We start from the raw sequence: 22656 nt of genomic DNA on the forward strand, positions 1-22656 counted from the left end.
ATAAAAACATCTTCCCATTAAAGCTATTCAGATTTGAATGAAGTGTGTATTAGGCTTGGTTCAAAATGTCCCAATTGCTCTGTTAATGACCCCCTTATTGCTAGCTGAACCATGGTATATGTAACTTAAAATCTGGCTAAATTGCAGAAAGAAATTATAAAATGTGATGTACAATAAAATGCAGAGAGGAAGTTTTTACTCCTTAATTTGGAGGGAAACACATCATCATAGGGGTTAGTATTCACATGTAACTGTCATATCCACAAAGCAATGCAAGTACAATCATGGCTTATCTTTGTGTATTGTGTCCAAAGAACCATGGGGAGATACAGTATCAAGTTGCACAGCGATACTGAACTAAATGTATGACAGCATTTAATGAAAAGGTCTTGATGTTTTCTGAGCTGTGGAATAACACGCGATCCACACACAAGGTCACAAATAACCTCATGATAACCTTGAAATTGGTTCTCACGAGGAAAATGCATTTAACTGGAAAGATTAAAGGGTATTTTTGACACTGGGTTTGCTCATGTCATTTCATACACCTGCCTAACAGTTTGACTTCCTGTTAACGTTCTATTATTACTGTTAAAAGGAGAGGCATAATTTATTCAGTATGTGATGAAATGATAACAGAAGCAGCTGCACTAAACATCTTCTCCTTTCCCACCCATAAGTGTGAGTAGTACAACGACACATGCACATGATACTATTTCTCAATTTATTTATTTATTAATTTAATTGACAAGACAGTGCATTTTAATGAACATTACAGAAAAAATGCCAGAATTAGCCAAAAGGCTAGTTTTCATCTGTAGTCCCTGGCCAGGTGTTACAATAGACTCCCTTAAAAGTAAAACAAGAAAAGATAAAAGAATTATTGAAATAGGGTGCAAGCAGCAACTAGTCGTAAGTTAACATCAATATTAAAGAAGATAAATTGTCACGGAAATATTGGCATGAACATTATAATAATGGACCAATGGTGTAATGCAATAATTAAGTATTTTCATTTATTTTGGTACTTGATACAAATACCCACTTTCTGTCACATTTGCAACAACAAATGGCGACTGAACATGACCTGTTGACCAAGACCTGCTATCTAGAAGCATCAGAAGAGCAAAAAAACTTGAGCATTTCATCAGCTGAAATATGTTCACTCAAAATAATTCTACGTAAAAGTTGACACACCAAAGTTTGGCAATTGTGAAATTCCCTCATTTTCTCAGCCATTAATAGCATTCTTCTCCACAGTATAACACTTCAAATATTTTGTGTTTGTCCGCAATAAAAAGTCTTTTGTCCGGTGATCCCTGCATCATTCATCTTTTTTTTTTTGTCTTTCTCAGGTGTTCCTCTTTTTGGTAGCCCTGACTATGACAGGAGGTGGCTCTATGTTGAGCTCTTGTCGGAGGTCTTCGATGCTCTGCGCCCATCGTCTCTCGTAGAAGATGCTGAGGACGCAGCGGGCCCGATGACCATTCCGCAGAGCCCAAGGGCCCAAGGATGTGAACAGCAACTTTAAACGGCTAGAAGAAGGTGATACAAGAGAGGAAAATAATTAATTTCTAATAAACCAGTTCCTCACAAGCACAAGGAAGTTCAGTTATTGAATGAGGAAGGATTAATGATTTACAGGTAAAGGTGACGGTTTGATCATGAGGGTAAAAGTTATATACAGTTGTCGGAGCATTTCCTCTTATCCCTCTGTGAGATCTGGACAAAAGGCGAATAATTGTTTACAATATACTTCTCTCTGATAAAAAATTTAACGGGCTGCATTGTTGTCAGAGTTGGGTAAATGCTTTTTAACGTTCAATTGTTCAACAGATAAAAGGCCTAGGCCTTTGTAGCCTAAAGCTGCGTTTCGACAAAAGGTTCCTGGGACTTTTAGTCCGTGGAGCCCCTTTTAAAGAACCAAAAAAAATCCTTCAGCCTTTTTGTTATCTACTAAAATAGTACTACATCAATACTAGAGTACTTCCTTGTTTTAGAAAATGAAGCAGTACAATTGAAATTATTAGCTGACTAATCGATAAGTCAACCCAACATTTATCAGCTTTTTTGGTAATCGTTTATTCATTTTTTGAGCAAAAATGCAAAAAAGCTTTAGCCTAAAAAATATGAATACTTGCTGGTTCTTTGTTTTTTTATTATTATATTTTATATATATATATATATATATATATATATATATATATATATATATATATATATATATAGCTCTGTTGCTCAGCCAAAACAAAAATCTTAGTTAGCTGCAGCCTTACCCCAAAGCACTCAGCTCTGTTCTTTGCTGTGAGTTCACAGAAACAGGTGAGTATGAATACTATGAGCATATCAAAGATTTTCACTCTAACTGTTAACTACCTATACCTTTGCTCGTACTGCTACAGAGCTTACTAAATGTCTCAGTGGTCCAATACTGTGCTGTCATTTAGACTCTGGTATTGTACCTTGTACTCAGCCGAAGTGGCCCCAACACAGCTCCAAGAGCACACATAGGAAGCCCAGTCTGAGCAGCTTCGAACCATTTCACTGCCACTTCACCTGAAAGCAGCAAGAATGGACGGAAAGAGAAAGAAATATCCAGATTATTCCAGATGAAAGAAGAGAAAACTAGAAGGAAGTTGACGGTTAAGTGTGTTGAAAGCCACACCATTGCTAAATATGATTTTAACTTGTAAAGCCTGACTCACCCAACATATTAGTGGGCATGCCCAGTAAGGTGTGCAGCAAATCATGGACCTCTCTGTATCTCTGCATGACGTAAGCGAGCTCCTCATCGTCCACAAACCTTACGTCTGCCCTTGAGTCGGGGGTCACATCCTGACAGAACAGGAAAGTGAATGCTAGAGTGAAGCCAAATGGGAAACGTAAAAAGGAAGGAATTTCTTAGGGAATGTGTTTATCTTGATGTAATCAGTCTTGACATGAACACTCACATTGTCCTCCAGGAAGCGAAGGTATTCCCTCCCAAAAGATCCGTCTGGCAGAGAGGCCATCTCGCTTAGATCAAGTGTAGAAAGCCGGATCCGGGGCCTTTCTCTGTCATTAACATGTAAGACTAAATCAAATTTCATTCACAGAGAGAAAATGCCATTTAAAAGCACCTGAATCAAAAAGTTACTGAATAGTGTTACAGGGACTCACTTAAGGATTGTGTAGCCTTCAGGGTCGTTTCTCATCTTGTCCCTGAGATTTATCAATGCTAGGTGCCCCGTCGCCTCCCCGAGCACTGCAACCATGTCTGTAGGGAGAGTTTCATGCATTATATGGTATTAAATGTACAATTTAGAAATAGAGATTTGTTGCTGATAAACCTACAATCTAATAATTGATTGCCCCAAAATGGCGTACATTTCAACTAAAATATTTATTGTTACATTGATAATATACAGTTTAAGAATATGCAGTTTGTCTAAAAATAAAGTGTGTTATATAGCTTAAATGGACTTGATTTAAGGGGCAATCCAGCAAATTTACACATAAGGATCAGTTTACTCATCACCGGGAGTACTAGTCAGCCTGTGAATACAGCGGTTTAATGTCTTCTGTGGCTTTAGTCTGAGAAAATGTCTGGCTGAAAATGTCAACTCTGGTGATGTCATCATAGTTTTCTCGGTTTGTGTTTGGATAGTACAAAGTTTTAACAGAATGCCTGCATTACAAACTGGGGATGTGGAGTTGCAAGGATCTGGGTGTTTCCAGGCAGAAAGGGGCAAATAAAAAAGGCATTTAAAAATGTAGGATACAGCATTTTTGGAGATCAAACGATACGGGGGATTAAAAGACAGGTGTAGCCCTCACTTACAGGTGTTAGTGCTCTCTTCCTCCCTGAAAGTTTCAGGGTAAGTGCACTCGCTTTGTATGTACTCTCATTTCTGTTTCCAAGACATTTTAAAAGCATGCAACAGTGGTCTCCAGAGAATAAAATATTGAGAATGAGTATCTGTACTTGGTAGGCTACATGAGAAAAGAACCTCAGGTACAGTCCCAAACGTTTGTATTATTTCACTGGAAAATGAAAAAGAAGAAACACTCTGAACACGGAGACATCAAAGTCTTTGTCTTATGATTTAGTCATAAGGCAAAAATGTGTAATTAAACAATTTAGCATTCAGTTAGAATGTATTGCTAGAGAGATTCATCTGACACAATTAAGTACCACAGCCAATCAATTTACAAACCAAATAAAAGACTAACCTTTACAGGTCTAAAAATGATCACACCGTTAACATCTGGTTTTCCCCCCTAAGCTTTAAGCCACACAAAAAAAAAAAAAGTAATTGAACTTTATGATAATTCTTTTATAATTTTCACTATGTGGATGTATGAAAGACTCCCCTTAAAGCAGTCAAACAGACACAATTGATTTTTAATGAATTTCCAAAGTTTGGAACATTAGGGGTGTTCTATTGCACCACCATCAACAGAGCTATCTCCATATTTGACGATGCAGTTATCTGTGACTGGTATGTACCGCTTCATCTTCTGTACATGAGAAGGCTCTTCTTGGAGTCTTTTTTCAGATTGCCTTGATTTGATAGCAGACATGCAGGCAGGAAAAGCAGGGGGATTGGCATACAAAATATTTCCCCAGCCAGTCAAACCCGGCGTTGCAGTTATATTTGTATGTGTCAGAACCACTCGGCCCATTGGAAGGCTTTTATTTATTTATTTTTAAACAAAGAAGAAAGGGAGATGAAAATGGAAAGAAAGAAAAGCACAGACAACAACAAAGAATGCAGCCAGAGCCCCATGTTGATGTATGGGTCTGTTTTGACCTGGTTTTAACATCTGTCCTGAGTGATCCGATCACAAGTGGACAGCTCTAAGTATGTTTGTTCCTAGACTTCCCACCTGGCAGTAGAATGTGTCTCCAAATGTGTCTTGAGTGACCACTTGTGATCTGATCACTCAGATCAGATTTTAATACCAGATCAAAACAGGGCTTATGTGAGTCTCACCATGTCTGTGGGGGTCGTGTAGTGCAGCCACACCTGACCCAACAGCCAACACGGCTTTCTGGATGGGGGTGGTGTGGATATGTCCAGGATACAGCCCATTATAACAGCTGTTGGTAAACCCAGTCCTACTACTGTGCACCTGGTGGGCACACACTGCTGAGAAAAAGGAGGAGCAGCATGAGAAACATTTACACAACTGGACCAAGACAATGCAATAATGCACTTGATATTTGTTGTATTGCCCTCAAATAACAACTCAGCTTATTGATAACGATGTATATTGATGGCAAAAACCTTTGGTATGCTCTACAGAAGCCAGTAAAACCAGCAATTTTCTGAAAAAGACTGCAGTATACCACACATGCTCATGTTTGAGAGAAAGATGTATAGTATTTTGGGAAAATCTGAATGAAAATATTTATCATTTATGAGATTTTTATGGCAAAGAAATGTTAATTTTCTTCTTTTTAGTTCTCCTCTACTTACAAGACATCTGAAAAGTATTGCTGTGCTGAGCCGAGGCTTCGGAGAGTGGGTCAAGTCATCCTGGAAGTGCATGAAGCGTGTTTTGAGGTTTGTATTGTTTTAGACCAATGTGCCGAAGCCCTAACAAATTTGAGAAATTATTGTTCCTGAATAAAATGGATAACTTCTCCCCTCTACATAATTTTCATAGTTAAACAAGTACTGTGCATTATGTTTAGTGTTTCAGTTGTAAACTTTTGTGTTTGTAACATTCCAAAATGTTAATTTTGACAAAACATTTTAGATTTTTATTGTAAATGCATATCGGTTCCAAATATCCCTTATAGGCTTCATTAACTACAAATAATCGGTGTCGATATCGGCCCTGAAAAAAAACTGTATCGGTCGACCCCTACATGGATTACATCGAAATTGATTTCTTTCTTTTTTCATTGTTGACTGTCATTATTCCCAAGCCTTTACTGGCGCAACATAGAGATGGTTGAGATCATCTGTTTTACACTCTTGACCAACAGGTGGTTTTGTGTGCACATGAAGCTTCGAAATGAAACCTTTGCGAACCAATTTGCTGAAAAGTTTAGGTTTCATCTCGCCCACTGAAAAGAGTGACTAGCTCATCATTCATAATAAGCTGTCTGTTTATTTAGATAATACTCATTTCAGTTTAGTTTAGGAACATCATCACTGACATTTACATTTTATTAACGTTACTTTTTAAAAGATATTCGCAATGAAGTGCGAGCTACATCCATCTATCCATTTGGTTCAGGGTTTACCCATGGAAACAATCAATATAAATCCTTAACGTTAGCTAAGCTACTACAACATAATTAGTGACATCTATGTGATGCTAGGTTACTACCATAACGTTAACTTAGCTGTTGGCTGAGGAGTGTGTAAGTGTGTGCAACGTTAACGTTGAGTACCCTCTGTCAGTGGTATGCTGCCAGCTAGGCTTCGACATGCATTTATGTCTACATTAAAACAGTAACGTTAACTAACATCTAGCTATCTATTTAAAATATATTAGTAGCTTTTCGCTTTTTCAAATAACTCAGAAACGCGTAACGTTAGCTAGCTGTAGAAACTCATACCTTTGGAGCTCAAAACGTATTGTCGCTGATTTAACCATTGGAAAAGTCTACCAGCGTACAGCCACATTGTGGATATGTGAACGCTGACGCGCATGCGTCATCTGATGTGACACTTGCTTTCCACTCCGGGGCAACCCGGCAACCCTGGTGGAGGGGCGGGTTGGTTGGTCAATGCACTGCAGAGTGTACACTCCGTTCTCGCCAGCTGCTTTATCTATAAAAGTAAGCGGCGCATGTCGCAGTAAATTGTAAACATAGCTAGCTAAAGGTTGAGCTGTCCTTATGCGATAGCGGACAAAGTTTTGTTTTCTGTCTGTCGACAGAGGCAAAGTGAAGACGTCAAGGTTAGTTAGCCTGTGTTTCTACTTGCCAGATGACTGGCTTAGCTAGAAGTTTGCCAACTGAGTAGATCATTCGCAAAACCTTTAGTAATAGGTAGTGAAACATCGCTTAACTATAGCATTTGGCTGAAGTTGTGTAAGTTAGCTAACGTTACTCATACAAACCAAGTTGAAGTGCAAGTTAAATGTTTAGCTAGAGCCTAGCTACAAAAATGCAAAACATAAGTCCAGATGTCGAGGACTACCCACGCACGAGAGTGGCGTTCAGCAGTGACGTGGATTAGGGTGTAACTAACTTAGCTAGCTAAATACTTGGTGTTGTGTCGGTTGCGTTTATAAGGTGAACAAGCAGACTCTGGGTGAGTAACGTTAAAGAGATTCCGGTTTGGTTTTAGTGTAGTTAGTATCACACGCAGGGTGGAGAGGTTCACAGAGAATGTAGAAACCCTTGACATGGGTGTAAAACAAAAACTGACCAAGGACATGGCGAACCGATATGACGAGCATACATGGAGCTGGCAGAGCAGATGGTGTTTTTCTGGCTTCAGATACATGTAGCTGCTACTGGCTTTAAAAAAAACACAACCAGTAAGGGACAGTTGTTTGTGACACAAAAGTAACGAATGTGGAGACTGCAGGGATAGCTTGGTTGTACTTTACTTTTCAAGGCATTGTTTTGATTGTGAATGCAGCTATTAGTGTTGTTTATTTCACAAACATTTCCCAATTATTATTTAAACGCCAGATTACTTCGGATAAAGTTAAAAAACAAGGTCTTTTTATTTATTTATTTTTATCACAGCTCATACTTTAAAGTTTAGTAATGTTTGTGCTTAGTGTATGGCTGCTTTTAATGTTGTTTCTGACATTTTTAGCCACAGTGTGCAAAGATTCTGGTCTGTTTGTTAGTCTTTTCAGGATAGTGGAGTGTACTATATCAGCAAGGTTTCTACATGAGATTAATGTTTGTTTTTACTGGGTTTGTAATTGCTACCCTCTCACTGTTTCTATGGATACATAAAGTAAACAGGAGTTTGGGTATTCATTGTTTACTGCAAGGCAGTGCTTTTATGACTTATTGAATCATTTACCTTTTTGTTCCATTTGGACGTGTTTCATCAAATGAAACGTGACAATTGTACTACTTTTATGTTGCAATAGTGAAGAAATGCTAGTCATCATACACCGGACGTGGTGATGTGTCAACTATGAATCAAATAATGATACCAGGAAAAAACATTGTGGCTTTCCAATGATAAGCATCATTGGGCTTTTTCTAACATGTGAAGTATGTAACTTCCCGCCTTCTTGAGGTTGACATGAAGCAATCTAGGGTGAAACAGCAAGCCAACTGAATGATTGCTAATCATTATTCAGGGAAATTCACTGTAAGATCATCACCATCATGTTGCTGTTTCACTCTCCATGTAATGGGACTGCAATTTAAGATTTGTAAACATGAATTTAATGTATTAATTTAAAATGTTGACACACAAACTCATACAAAAATGCTGCATCAACATTACTTAGTCTTGTTAGAAAGGATAACAAAATGTCAATTTGTTTCAAATACTGAAAGTGCTATGTAATTTAAACTAAAAATTGGGATTCAGCTAATAACCTTATTTTAGCACAAATGTTTTTAAATGTTAACTGAATGAAATAGAAAAGATGCCAGGGAGTATGAATGTTACAAGAAAGATTATTCTTTGTAACTTGACTGTTTACTATTATTACTAATGGCAGCTAATGCATTACTATGTTATCATCGGTCATATGTTCACTTGGGTCAATTTAAGTCTCATGATAAGCATGAGAGTTAGGTGCTCTAGCTATTAGTCTTGTGATCATGAGATTTCCATCATGGAAATTGGATTTAAGGGATGTGTTCCTCTTTTGTGGGTTTCAGTGTTCCACTCAAAATAATTTTTGGGACATAGTAACCTTTTAATTTGCCTAGTTTCATTTAAGGTTTGATCTATCCATCTGTTACTTATAATCTCACTTCTTAGTCTGAGAAAGTGCTTACATCTGTAAAATAAAATATAGGGTTCACCAAAAAGAGGATTCAGATATTTCTTACTTTATGCCACGTCAGCACAATAAATAAGCATATCTCTGTTAAAGTTTTAATGGCTGGCTTTTTACAGAGGCACACCATTTCCATTAAAATTACCCAGTCAGTTTGTGCAGGAAAAATAATATGCTTTCAAAAAGGTTGGAAATATATTTACCACCACCTAGTGTACACAAATAACCTTGTTACCCTTTACCAATTCAGGAAAACACTGAAATGCAACTTTTTGTTGTGTGTTTTTGTGCAAAGATTAGTGGCATTTTGATTGAAATTGAATTTTAATTCATGGGTGAAAAGTTTTTTAAAACATGAGTTGACTCAAGCAAATAAATAGGTGGAGACAACACTGCTCAAAGCTGTTTGACGTTTGTACAGTCTAGAGTTCAAACCGGATGAACTACATATTATCATAGAACCTGTAGGCTAATGCAGACAAGCAGAAATACGTTTTTTTGTTTTTATTGTCTTGTAAGGTGACCTTGAGTGTCCAGAAAGGCACCCATAAATAAAATGTATTATTATTATTATTATTATTATTATTATTAAGGTTATATTTTCATCCTGTCATCCCCATCGTATAACATTTTCTGCAACTCTGTGTAAAACCAAACCCAGTTAGGCACTGACAGGAAAACAAACAGCGGTGTGCATATTTGATGTGGAGGTATGCGAATATGTCAATATGACATCTGCTGATATGGGAAAAACACTCCTTACTCATTTTCCCACCTGTAAGGGATTTTTCAGATAAACCATGTATTACTAACAGATTAAACATTCATAGAGCAGACATTTCTAGAAGGGTTTTGCAAAGTTTGCAAATTTCATGTGCAAAAGTAAGTCTACCACAGCCATGATACAGCTTTGGCCAGTATCTCCTGACTGTAATACGGGGCAGCAATGGCGATCTGTTAGCATTTGTCATAGTTTGTATAATTTTTAATTCATTTTTATTGAGAGTTGTTTGTTGTCCGGACAGGGATATCGATTTTCAATTTGTTTTGACACATCCAAAGTTAACAGTTAAACTTGTTTGGGAAGTAATTATTCATAAGTTTACAGAAAACAAATACTAGAAAAATAATGAAATGCAGTGAGTGACAAGTAAAGAGAAACTATTTAGTGAAAAGTCTTCCTGCACGTATCTCATATAGGCTTTTAGTTAAGGATATCGTTTTGGAAGGTTCCCAGGTTCATTAGGGTCACAGCAAAGACATGCTAATGGTACGGCCAGGCAATGGTGATGCAATAATTACATTTTGGCCAAAAACATTTTTATCAATGAATGATAGTTGCACACATGTTCCATTGTAGCATCGACAGTTTTACATGTTTTCAAATTTTATACAAAGCCAAATGTGTTTTAGGGTGTTGCCAAACTTAACCTGGTATCACAATGATGAATCAGCCTTATACTCACTGTACCACTGTACAATTATTTGCCTAAAGGCTTGCATGCTACCTGTATTGCACTTTCACTGCTGCTGCTATATAACCCAGGTGCTGATTAATCCAATACAGTAGGTGTAACTCTGACATACATGTCCCATAAGTAATTAACCCGTATGAGTTACGGGTATGTCAGAGAAAACACAAAACACAGTGATTGCACAAGTGCTGTAAAAGTTTCTTTACTTCTAAAGGTTGTGTTTAACTACTAACAGTTGCTGTGTTGTACTCATTCACAGGCTATAGCGCCAGATTGATGGAGAAGAATGGCCCGAATCTCGTTGGACTGCACCAACTCTTTACCAGGGATCCCCCTCAGTGTGCTGTCAGTGCCTATGGAGAATAAGTACAAATGTCAGCAGTGTCTCCAGGTCCTGAGGAAGCCTGTCCAGGCTCAGTGCGGCCACCGCTTCTGTGTACACTGCTTCAAGCAGCTCACCAGGTAGACTGGAGGTCCTCGGACCACCTACAGCAGTGTGAAATTCAAACCTCTACCCCTCCCCCCTCCCCCCCTCCCAATGCTTACCCTCTTATTGGACATGCTTCAGCACACCCTGTATTCTTATCTCTGCTTGCCTCTGGGGGATTTTGTGCACCCAAGATCAGTTACTTTATTCAGACTCATCCCTCACGTGACTGGACTCTTGAACTGAAGTCAGTGAATCACAAGGATCTGACCATGCCTCTTGATTCATTTTAAAGGGGTCCATTGTTTTCTTTTCCAGTTCTTGTTTCCTATCACTGACTCACTGGTTGTTCATTATTCATGAATTTCTTATGTCCAATGATACTTTGGCAGTATCATTAATCATACAGTGACAGTACAGGAAATCAAATCATAGAACCATATCTTAAACTAAACCTTTTGTAACATGTACAGTATGTACTGGAGTGTCATTTTACTAATCTTCCAACATTCACACAACAGCAAAAAGCACTTTTATCACATGTGTGAGTGCCTGTGTCATGTGACTTTCGTTACATGTGAAATGTTTTGTGTGTGTTATCCATTTGTTTTGCAAAAGCTGTATTTATAATTTCACATGTACTTTGTGTTTTTGGGTGTGTTATCCATTTTTCTTGCAAAAGCTAATACATTTTTTTTCTCATCAATTTCCCACACCTTACCAAAGGTTGCAAATTGCAGAATTTGTATAGCGCTTACAGGCTTTTTTCACTGCTTTTGTATTTTCAATGAATGATTCATCTAATTGAGCTCTGGTCCATACTGATCAGCAGTCATTCCAGTAATGAATCAGCAGGAAATTGTTGCTGACTGTTGGCACCAAACTGTTTTTTACTGTAAACAAACCTATTTTGTTTGTCAGTTCTGGGCCAAAGCCTTGCGAAGCCTGCCGCCAAGAGGAGATATATGAGGAACCTATTTCCATCCTAAATAGTAATGAGGTAAGTTATGAAGTATGTCATTTGTCAGCCAACATTGTTATTTTATGAGACATGTTCCTTGTAATCTGTATACCATCTCTCACTCCCACTCTGATTTATAAAAAAAAAAAAAAAAAAGACAATTTACTACAGTCTGATAGGAGTTTCCCTTACCACAGTCTCGAACAATTCAAACTTTAATGTCTGTTTGCTATTATAATGAATGGCTTTATGACTTCACCTCACTGTTCTTTGTTCGCCCACCAGGCATTTCCAGACAATGCAGCCGGCCGAGAAATAGCAAGTCTGCCTGCCAGGTGTTTGAACCAGGGCTGTGATTGGACAGGCTCAATAAAAGAGTATGAGGTGAAGTATAAAGTTCTTTTGTCGTTGTGGGTGTGCTAACTGCTTTCTACTTCAGTGTTTGTCCCTTCCTGTCCCATATAAACTGTGTACAAGTGTCCGTTTACTACACCCAAACCTGTACTGTCAGTGGTTTTGTATTTCTCTCATCCATCATCACCCACACAGAGTATACTGTGACATATTCTGCATTTCTGGGTTGCATACACATTGTTCCCCCTGCAGCCTTCAGTTGACATTATAGCTGAAAGACATGCTCTTATTACATGCAATAGAGCAATGCACTAGCAGCAGAGTAACAGCCTAACAGGAAGTGAAACTTATCAGCCTGGAAAGTCCCCATGTTACCAGCTAAGAACAACAACTCTGTGGGAAAGTACCAGGATAGAAAAGGGCCTTCATCTCGAGATTAGCTTGACTGCTGATAAATGGTTAATGTAACCATTACAGGATAATGAAACTAGATTTAGACTGCACCAGTTCACAAGGGAACTAATCAGTTTATACTTACTGTAGATATAAAAACAGGATCCCAGTAGACAATGAACTATATCATTCAGACAGACTGGTTTGTATAATCCCAGAAAAGCCCTGTCGTAATTATAAAAGCTGTCTGCTTTCTTGTGATTCTATGACTAGTTTTGTTTCTACTGTAAATATTTCTGTGTGTGGTAAGTTTGTTTAGTAAAGAGTTGACTTCCTGATGCTAATTCTGAGCAACGGATGTTTGTACCTTTTTGTCTGTTTGTAGTTTTACTATTTATCTAGATCAGGCTTTATACAGGAAATGTTAAAATGGGGTGATGGTATTTCAAATGACAACATCAAGCTGATGGTGGTTAGCTTGCTGACGTTATAAATAAACACGACCTTGCTTTATAGGACCATTTGGTCAAAGTGTGTGATTGCAGTGCTAGAGAAATGATTATTATGCGGTGTGATACACCCATATGTCTGAGTGAACAGTTGTGGGCTGCCGTCTTAGTCACTGTTGTGTGGAAAGAGCTGCTGTGTTAGCTAGCCATACACGCCCCAAACTAGCTGGAAAAATAGACTAAATATGGTGCCGCGTAGCGCATTAAGAACAGGGATTTGAATGGAAAGATGATTCATATACGGTTTGGTTATTCGGATTGAGATCTGCCGGTGTGCCATGCCTGAAAAGTGAACAGTCAAAGCGAAAAACTGGCTAGCCTACCTGTGGTTCCTGCTCTGTGGCTCCAGCATGCCGTTGATAGTCATTATGAAAGAGAATGTTTTCCTTGCAATAAACTCCGCCTTATAGTCGGGGCGGAGCTTTTGTTTCCCGGCATTTTTCAAAACAATGGCATTTTAGATTATCAGCACTTTACAGCTTTAAATAAAAAAAACTGGCCTTTTTTCCCAGTTATTTGTTGTACTTATTTTCTGTGCTTTCGGTTTAATTTTTTCTACTTTCATTTCCTCTTTTTCTATTTCCCCATTTTATTTTAGTTTTAAAGTCAGCTGTTTTAAATGGCTCTTGAGGTGTATTGTCATCCTATTTTATCTGATCATTCCACACTCTCCTTTTTTATCACTTTTGTATATTATTTGTGTTTTAACAAGCATATAGTACAAATAATTAAATCGTATATCTCAGACTATTTCTCCTAATTGGGTTACAGGAAAAACATAATTACGTAAATAATTACATAATTATAATAATATATAATTACTTAATATCACGTATGCATTAAGTAAGTGTTGTTGTGTGTTACCCTCACCTGCTATTAAACTGAATTATTGAATAAAAGATGTAATAGTAAATGGTTTTTTTTTTTTCCATCATTTCAACTGTCATTTTTGTACTTTTTTTACTGTTGTGTCGCGCAGTTTTATTTGTTGCAGGCATACATACTTTTAACAATGATTGACAAGGGTGTGTCAACAATATAACAACTGACACAAGGCCAGAAGCTTTTATGACATGTTTTAAATATCTACCATGCAAATTACACCTCATGCATGCAAGTGTGCTGTGACACCATAAAGCAACTGTCTTTAAAAAAGACAATGAATACCAGACATGTGCAGGCAGTAAGAATGTAGTTATAATATATCTATCCTCCATCTTTAGGCTCAACATGAAGGTCGTTGTGAATTTGAGCGGATACAGTGTGAGGCCTGCCAAATCTCAATCCTTCGTACAGACAAGGACAGACATAATGAGAGAGAATGTGAAGCACGAACGCTCAACTGCAAATACTGCAAAATGACCTTCAACTTTAAAGACATCAAGGTGAGACATAAAGATTATCTGGTGTAAAGCAGTTGCTGGTTGTGTCTGCATACATGGAAACTAAATAATATTCTCATGTTCCTTCGTGGTGTATTTTAGGCCCATGATGAGATCTGTCTGAAGTTCCCCTTACAATGCAAGGACTGTGGCAAGAAAAAAATCCCAAGAGAAAAGGTTTGAGCTGCTCCTCAAATTACCCTTTAACTTTATTATTAATTCCTATAATGGTAAAGTGGTTTTAAATAACTCGGCATGGTATTGCTTGGCAATATCCTCTCTGAACAAAGGCTCTTAGACGTTATACTCTAAAAATATAGGTAGCTTCTTTATACTGAACCTGAACATAGAATATTCACTGAATAGACTAAAAACATTAAAACCTTAATCAAACATGCCGAACCTGTCCCCAGATTGTCCGAAGTACAACATACACTATGCTATAAAAACGCATAAATGTATACAAAACACAAATAATAGCCAACATATATGTTACAATAGCATGAAATGTAATGTAGTAATGTAATGTAGCATGAAACTGTAGATGCATGTGAGTTCCACTTATTGATCAACTGAACAGTTCAAGGAAATGGTGCCTTTAAGGAATTCCCTTTATGACCACTTAGTTTCTTTCTGACCAATAATCCTGTACTTGACTTTCACTTTTCTGTTTCGAGTTGATGCACTGTTTGAAGCTGGTCCACTGACTCCTAACCTTTTTCTTTTGTCCATTCTACCTTCAGTTCAATGACCACAGCAAATCCTGCGCCAAGTCAAAGAGTGCCTGTCCATTCAGTGATGTGGGCTGTAAATCTGTGGTATGTACAATAATCTAGCTACCTGTTTCCATCTGCTACCAGTCTTTATGCTAAGCTAAATGCCTCTAGCATTAGCTTCATATTTAGCAGGGTATGAACACATCATTTTCTGCCAGTTGGGTTGGAGAGATTTCTCTCTGGGCTTTTTTCACTGGTTTGGAGTGGGTGTGACTCAGTTGGAAAAGGATGATGTCACATACTTCCGTGCACCAATCAGGATGTAGCAACATTTAAATTAAAATATGATGACCGTTGAGCATGGATGTAGTTGAGGCATTGTTTGTTCATGTTGCCATGGCACTGTGAAACCAAACCCACACCCAGTTCTGATTAAGCAATTCATGGTATACTTGTTAATGTTAAGCTTTCAAACCAAGTTTTTCGGAGATCCTTATAAAAACTGTAAACAATCGGTTGATATTTCATTAACATTTATTTTACTCGCAAATATGATGATTGATAAATAGCATAATTTATGTCCTGCCGTTTAAAGGTTTTCAGTTCAGTTGGCTCTTAAGTACAGTAGTAGCTAAATAAGCTCTGTTGTGTTTTTCAGATAGATAATGGGAAGCTCGCTGACCATGAGCACAGCAGCACCATGGAGCACTTGCGTCTGCTGCTGCCCATGGTGCTGTCCATGGCTAGGACGCGTGCCGATGCTGCTGCTCACGGAGAGTGGCAGGAGGACTCTGGCCTGGGCCTGTACAGGGCTCCTGAGGAGGGGGTCACTATGGGCTCTGGAGCTGCAGCCTCCATGCAGTCTGTGGACGTGGACAAAAAGGTGAGCCTCAATGGATATGATGCTCTTTGTTAACTGCTAATGTTTCTAGGTTTTGAATGAGGATCTAATTACATATTTGCTGTTTTTTGACAGGTGAACGCTTTAGAAAACATTGTGTGTGTCCTAAACCGAGAGGTGGAGCGCAGTTCGGTTACATTGGAGGCTTTCTCACATCAGCATCGTTTAGACCAGGAAAAAATTGAAAACCTCTCCAACAAAGTGCGTCAGCTAGAGCGGACAGTCACCATGAGAGACTTGCAGCTGTCTGAAACTGAACAGCTGTTGCGAGAGCTCCAGTTCTGCACCTACGACGGGATATTTGTGTGGAAAATCTCTGACTTCTCACGCCGCAGACAGGATGCCGTGGCCGGTCGAACACCTGCAATGTTCTCACCAGGTAAGATGAAAGGCGTAATCAGCGGCTTAATTTCTAAGCTGAAAGGTTCTATTTGAATTTGAGTGAGCTAAGATCATGTGGTTTGTATGATGTGTTGGCGTGTAGTCGGGGGAAATTCCACTTCACTACACCCTTGTTGTCCTTCGGGGAGTGGACATGTCATTCCTCTTCTCACATGACACTGTGCTTGGACTCTGTTTACATTCTGGAATCTTCTTTTTCTTCCTCGCAGCATTTTACTCCAGCAAATATGGCTACAAAATGTGTCTGAGGCTTTATTTGAACGGCGACGGGACGGGCAGAGGAACGCACCTTTCGCTGTTCTTTGTCGTCATGAGGGGAAAGTGCGACGCTCTGCTCAAATGGCCATTCAGTCAGAAGGTAGCAAAACTTCATCAACAATCTTTCCACCTATTTAATAAATAGTCGCCACAATGAGTAGCTCAAAACAAGCTCCTTCTTTGTTCCCAGGTGACTCTAATGCTCTTGGATCAGAACAACAGGGAGCACATCATCGATGCTTTCCGCCCCGATGTCACCTCCACCTCCTTTCAGCGGCCGATCAGTGAGATGAACATCGCCAGTGGCTGCCCGCTCTTCTGTCCGCTGGCTAAACTGGCTGGCAAGAGCCCCTATCTGAGAGATGATACCATTTTCATCAAAGCCATCGTAGACCTCACAGGCTTGTAACTGGGGAAGCTGTGGAAGCTACACCAAAGCATTTCTAAAAACAAACAAATAATTATTCATAATAATAATAATAATAATAATAATATATCTATATGATATTATGGTAATATCTATGATAATATATGATATACTATGTGGCTATGATATTACACAATATCATATCTACACTATACATGTAATAATGTGTCACGTTATGACGGATGTACAAGGGTGTGTAAAATAACAATCATGGTAGTGGATCTGTAATGGTTATAGGCATCTATCTTTAGTGAAGCAATTACACTGATTTACCTGTGCTTTATAGAAGTTAATAATCAATTATTGTTAATGTCTTGTATAGTTAAGACTTTTGGCAGTACTTAGATCACATAAAAAGTTAGTATTTCAGTATGAAGCTGTAAGCAGGCGTTAAAACAGAGTTTTGAATTTAGTAAAATTAAGAGCAGCTGAGTTCAAAATCTCCTTGATGACAAACGGGTCTGTAATCAGCTGTCTTTTTTTGGGGGCATTTCAGCCTTTAATGGAAAGAACAGCTAGACATGAAAGGGGGGAGAGAGAGAGGGCAATGACATGCAGGAAAATCATCACAGGTTGTACTCAAACCCTGGACCTTCTGCGTCGAGGCATACACCTCCTAAATATGTTCGCCTGCTCTACCAACTGAGCTAACCCGGCCACAATCAGCTGTCATCTTAATGTGACCCTGTCAGCTTATAACTAACCCTAAAGGCTTATAACTATTTGTATCAAATACCTTGTTTATAGTAATTATATTTTATATTAATTAGAATACACCTAAGTTACTATTTTATGACATTTTATAGACCAATAATCAATTATACAATAAAATAATCATCATATTAATCAATATAGCTCTGCTAGAGAAAATGAATCCACTTTTAAACCATATAACCATATAAGCCATTTGATTCATTTTGGTGATCTAGCAAGCAGCATAAACTGCATAAACACAGCTAAGATTAAGGTTATAGTATAGAATGAGGTTTTTGAACTATGATATATCTACACGAATCATTGATTTATGTCATCAAGTGAGGGTCAGCATCACAAATGGGCTTGGGTGAAAAATATCCAGAGAACCAGATTACCCTTATACTGTATCTGATGATTTCCTGAATATGAAACTCTCATCTTACATGTGAATGTGACAGCTTTCCCCTGTGGGCCACCAAAAGGCTCTATGATACTTTCCAATGCGTTCCGCTGGTGTGATGTCTCACAACCCACTTCATGGACCGCTTTCAGTAACTGAAAATATACCTGTTGCAAAACCACAAGCTACTGTGTCACACTGGCTGTTTGTTGTTGGTGTATTTTGTTTGCTCCTGTTATGCTGTTGTCATGAATGTGGACATGATGTACTGTTCAACATGCCCCAAAACATTATTTATAAAAATCTATAAAGGGGAATTTCTCTGTGAAAACAGCTGTGTAAGGTTTTCTGTGCTTCAGGAGGGAGTTTTGTAAGTTCTGATCAAAACACAGTCTCTTGTGTCATGGAGACAGCGGTGGGCTCAGGCTGTCTGAGGGCCAGGGGTGAAAAAAAATAAAAAGGGCACCAGCTGCATGCTGTGGGGCACCAGCATGCAGAAAGTTTTCTAGCATGAGGGTAGCCTATATGGCATTGCATCACATTTTGTCCATTTGAAGGCACCCATTTTCTCTACTAAAAGGGCACTTTATCATGTTTTATCTACCGAAGAGGTCACCAGTGCTTGGAGACTACAAATCAGAACAAAGTCTGTTACAAACTGGGGCGTGGAGTTGCCAGACAGGGAGAGTCTAATGAAAAGACTCTATTGGTTGCATCATGGGAAATATAGGATCCAGTGTTTTGCGATTTTTTTACTCATACTAGGGATGATAATTCAGGATGTTTCGGGCCTCTGTTGTAGCAATTTTTACCATTACTTTTTTAAATCTGTCTCTTGCAAGTCCTCCAACTTTATGGAAATAAAATACAAAATTGCTGTAGTAAAGTGTCAGTTGCATGTTATAACAAGTAAAAAACACGACAAGTCGATTCAAAGCACTATTGCTGTCAATTGTTAATATCCTACCTCAGATTCACAGATTGCTTGAAAAAAAAAAAAGCCACCTCACAACAAAATTCATCTGTCTGCCTTGCCGAGAAACTAAAAATCACAGGTTTAGTTCACAGCTCTGCATAGCTATACGGATCAGCGAGAAGCACATTACAAAAAGGGGAGATTGAAAGACCACCACCATCTCCAGTTTCATTCTTAGTTGCTTTGTAAATGAACTTTTACCTCCACATGACATTTTTGTTGCTGCCTTGCAGAGAAACTGAAAATCATGGTTTATCAGGTTTTGTTCACAGCTCTGCATACGTAGATCAGGGGGTAGCATGTTACAAAAAGGGGAGATCGACACAGCACCACCATCAGTTTCATTATTCATTCTTCTGAGTTACATGTAAGTTGCTTTGTAAAAGACCTTTCACGCACAGACCTTGTGGACTGCATGACATGTTATATCAAGTTCAAGTCAAACGTGCCAACAAGTGCTAATGATAAATGCAAGGTTATTGTCATCACAAGAACAAGTTTGCTTGTGTGTGTCTTGCTTTGTGTTTAAATCTCAATAATAGGGTCAGTTCAGCAGTATCACAAAACAAGATTAAGAGTCTACAGCCACACTAGCGATTTTGTAAGGCTGTATTTTGAACAAAATGCTAAAATCTTTAGCAGGTATTATGTTTATCATGTTTACCATCTTCGTATAAGCATGGTAACATTTGCTAGCACAAAGCTAAAGCAGGCGGGAATGTCATTAGATGAAATGGCACAAACCTATGTACAAACATGCCAGGGAAAACACATATCATTGCATTCTCGCTGTACTTTGTACTTTTAAATGCACATGACAATAAACTGTAAATAAATGAACTTGAACATTGATGGTTCCCAGAGGATGAATCCTAATGACTTTGGCAGTGTTGTAGTACTCGAGATTGGTCTTGTTCTCCAGACCACTTTTTGAAGGTCTCGTCTCGGAAATGACCACATTTTTACTCGGTCTTGGATAAAGAGGACTCAGGATGTTATTTCAAGACCGGTCAAGACCACAACTTCGGGGATATCACTAAATTGCCTGTGTATCTTCTGATTTATGTGATGACATCATTAATGAGATTAGATGTAAAACTTCCTGTTCCAAATAACTTGACTCATTTGTAGTTTGAAATGTGTTACTGTTACCCGTTCCCCGCCCCCCTCAACACGCACTCCCAAAATGGATGTAGGCGACAGCAGAAAAAGCTTTTGCTGTCTTGGAGATGTCAGCCAAATCGTCGGTAATAACATTTTGCTACACTGCAACAACTATTATTTCTAGTCATAGTTATATTACCTTTCTTGTAACTATAAGTGCCACGGCGCATCATGCCAACTGCTATAATTATTATGAATCATATTTCTCTATATCTGTATACCTGTATCTGTGTCTCTGTATTTCTGTATATCTGTATCAGTGTCTCTGTGTCCCAACTTGCAGGGCCAGATGGCCGCCCACCAAGAGCCAGGGTCTCACCAAGTTTCTGCCTGTAAAAAGGACGTTTTTCCTCGCCATTGTTGCACCAAATGCTTGCACGTGGGAAATTGTTGGATCTTTGTAAATTATAGTGTGGTCTAGACCTACTCTGTAAGGTGTCCTGAGATAACGCATGTTGTGATTTGACACTATAAATAAAATAGAATTAAATTGATTACAGTTTTTTTATTTTATTTTTAAAGAATTTATTTGCAAAACATCTTAAAGAAAACACACAGCAGTGTTTAAATTCTGCAATGTTCACTAACCGACACGACTGGGACCACCTACATTTTTTTTATCAGCACTTAGTAAGGAAGCATAAAGAAAGGTAAGCTAGGTGACACTACCGAAGCTAGCTAGCTAACATTATCAATCTGTCTCTGTACAAAAACTCTTCAGAAATCTTTTCACCCCTCACCTAAAGTGATTTAACGAATATAAGCTATACATATTATCGCTTCTGCATACGTTAAGCTACAAAAACTATCCAATTATCAAAATGGTTTTTTTTCAAAAAATGTTTTACATTGAAGTCAATGCAGCAATCTTCAAATCCTCTTGGGCTTCTTCCTCTTTGAAATGCTATTCCTCCTACATACATTCACCTACAGATGTCATTCAAACTTTAAACTATTCACAAAACCTCCAGTTATTAAAAAATATGATTTTTACAGTTGTGTTATCACTGTTTAAGTTAAGTGTTTCATTCAGGCTTTTTCTGTGCTTATATGGAGTGTGTATTGTGTAACTTAGACTTTTTGTGTGGAATTTGGATGTTCTTCCAGACTTTCTTTGACATGCTATACTATGACTTTTTATCACTTTTTCAACATGCTATACTATGACTTTTTATCACTTTTTCAACATGCTATACTATGACTTTTTTATCACTTTTTTTCGACATACTATACTATGACTTTTTTTGACATACAATACTGAGTTTTTATCACTTTTTCAGCACACTAAACTATGACTTTTTGCGACATACTATACTATGACTTTTTTTGACTTACTACGCTATGACTTTGTTCATCATATTATACTTTGACTTTTTCATTACTTTTTTCGAGATACTATACAATGATTTTTTATTGACTTACTACACTATGACTTTGTTCGACACACTGTACTATGAGGTCTTTCAGCATACTATACTATGACTTTTGTCGACATACTATACTTTGACTTTTTTATGACTTTTTCGGACATACTATACTATGATCTTAAAATAAATACATTTAAACCATACAATGTCATTACATTTTGGCATTATTTAACTTTGAAAGCCAATAATTCAGTTTAGCGTTAGCTTTTCAAAAATAAACTTTAAATATTCCACATCTTTTTTACAGTAGTGGTGTTATTCAACTTTTCAATGAAATTCATACCAATTAAAACCATTCCCACTTTTCCAACTATTCTCACTAGCTTTTCAGCATTCACACACATTTTCTAGTGTTAAGAGTGAAAAAAATTATTTTGTGATTTGAGTGAACTGACCTTTTAAAGAGTGCTAACCATTCATTTTAACCATTGCATTACAACTATTTTGACTTTTCAGCTTTGAATTCAATTTGCAAGTTGTAATCACGTACAACATGTTTCTAGAAAATGAACCCCGCCACCTTACTGACAACCAGATGACGACTCAATATAGAACTGTTGCAGTAAAATGACGGTGTTGCTGCATTCGGTTACTCACTTAAGTATTTTTCACTGACAAGTTTTAACCACAACCATAGCCACTGCTGATGTTAGATCTGTTTGAATAAATGACAAAAGTCCCCTGTTGTGAGGCACAAGCTTGGTCTGGCACAGCGTTGTTAAAGGTCCCATATTGTAAAAGTGAAATTTTCTGGTCTTTCTTATTATAAAGCAGGTTGAGGTGCTATATAAATACTGATATAGTATCAAAAAGCTCCATCCACAAAGAAATGCACACAGCCCGTATTCAGAAACTAGCTA

The 22656-nt window shown here is 38.0% G+C and overlaps 2 protein-coding genes across 7 annotated transcripts; one reads left to right on the forward strand and one right to left on the reverse strand.

The window, feature by feature from the left end:
- Positions 1–1333: 1333 nt before the first annotated feature.
- Positions 1334–6686, reverse strand: coq4 (coenzyme Q4 homolog (S. cerevisiae)). 4 transcript variants are annotated; one of them, XM_039779818.1, is made up of 7 exons: positions 6557–6686; positions 4977–5132; positions 3160–3256; positions 2952–3054; positions 2706–2835; positions 2463–2556; positions 1334–1535 (listed from the first exon to the last, which is right to left on the reverse strand). In XM_039779818.1, the coding sequence occupies exons 1-7, from the start codon at positions 6648–6650 to the stop codon at positions 1352–1354; spliced, it is 858 nt and encodes a 285-aa protein (XP_039635752.1). In that variant the 5' UTR covers positions 6651–6686; the 3' UTR covers positions 1334–1351. The 4 variants fall into 4 exon arrangements, with proteins under 4 accessions (XP_039635752.1, XP_039635753.1, XP_039635754.1 ...); XM_039779819.1 differs by having other exon boundaries at positions 4977–5129; positions 6557–6669; XM_039779820.1 differs by lacking the exon at positions 6557–6686 and adding an exon at positions 5463–6531.
- Positions 6687–6750: 64 nt separating this feature from the next.
- traf2b (Tnf receptor-associated factor 2b) lies at positions 6751–19110 on the forward strand. 3 transcript variants are annotated; one of them, XM_039779815.1, is made up of 11 exons: positions 6751–6900; positions 10663–10865; positions 11752–11830; positions 12077–12175; positions 14271–14432; positions 14532–14606; positions 15173–15247; positions 15804–16028; positions 16122–16425; positions 16658–16806; positions 16897–17115. In XM_039779815.1, exons 2-11 carry the CDS (start codon positions 10690–10692, stop codon positions 17113–17115), a joined length of 1563 nt encoding a protein of 520 aa, XP_039635749.1. In that variant the 5' UTR covers positions 6751–6900; positions 10663–10689. The 3 variants fall into 3 exon arrangements, with proteins under 3 accessions (XP_039635749.1, XP_039635750.1, XP_039635751.1); XM_039779816.1 differs by lacking the exon at positions 6751–6900 and adding an exon at positions 7145–7256; XM_039779817.1 differs by lacking the exon at positions 6751–6900 and having other exon boundaries at positions 10690–10865; positions 16897–19110.
- Positions 19111–22656: the final 3546 nt, after the last annotated feature.

This window comes from Perca fluviatilis, chromosome 17, assembly GCF_010015445.1.
Source record: "Perca fluviatilis chromosome 17, GENO_Pfluv_1.0, whole genome shotgun sequence".
Classification (NCBI taxonomy): Eukaryota; Metazoa; Chordata; class Actinopteri; order Perciformes; family Percidae; genus Perca; species Perca fluviatilis.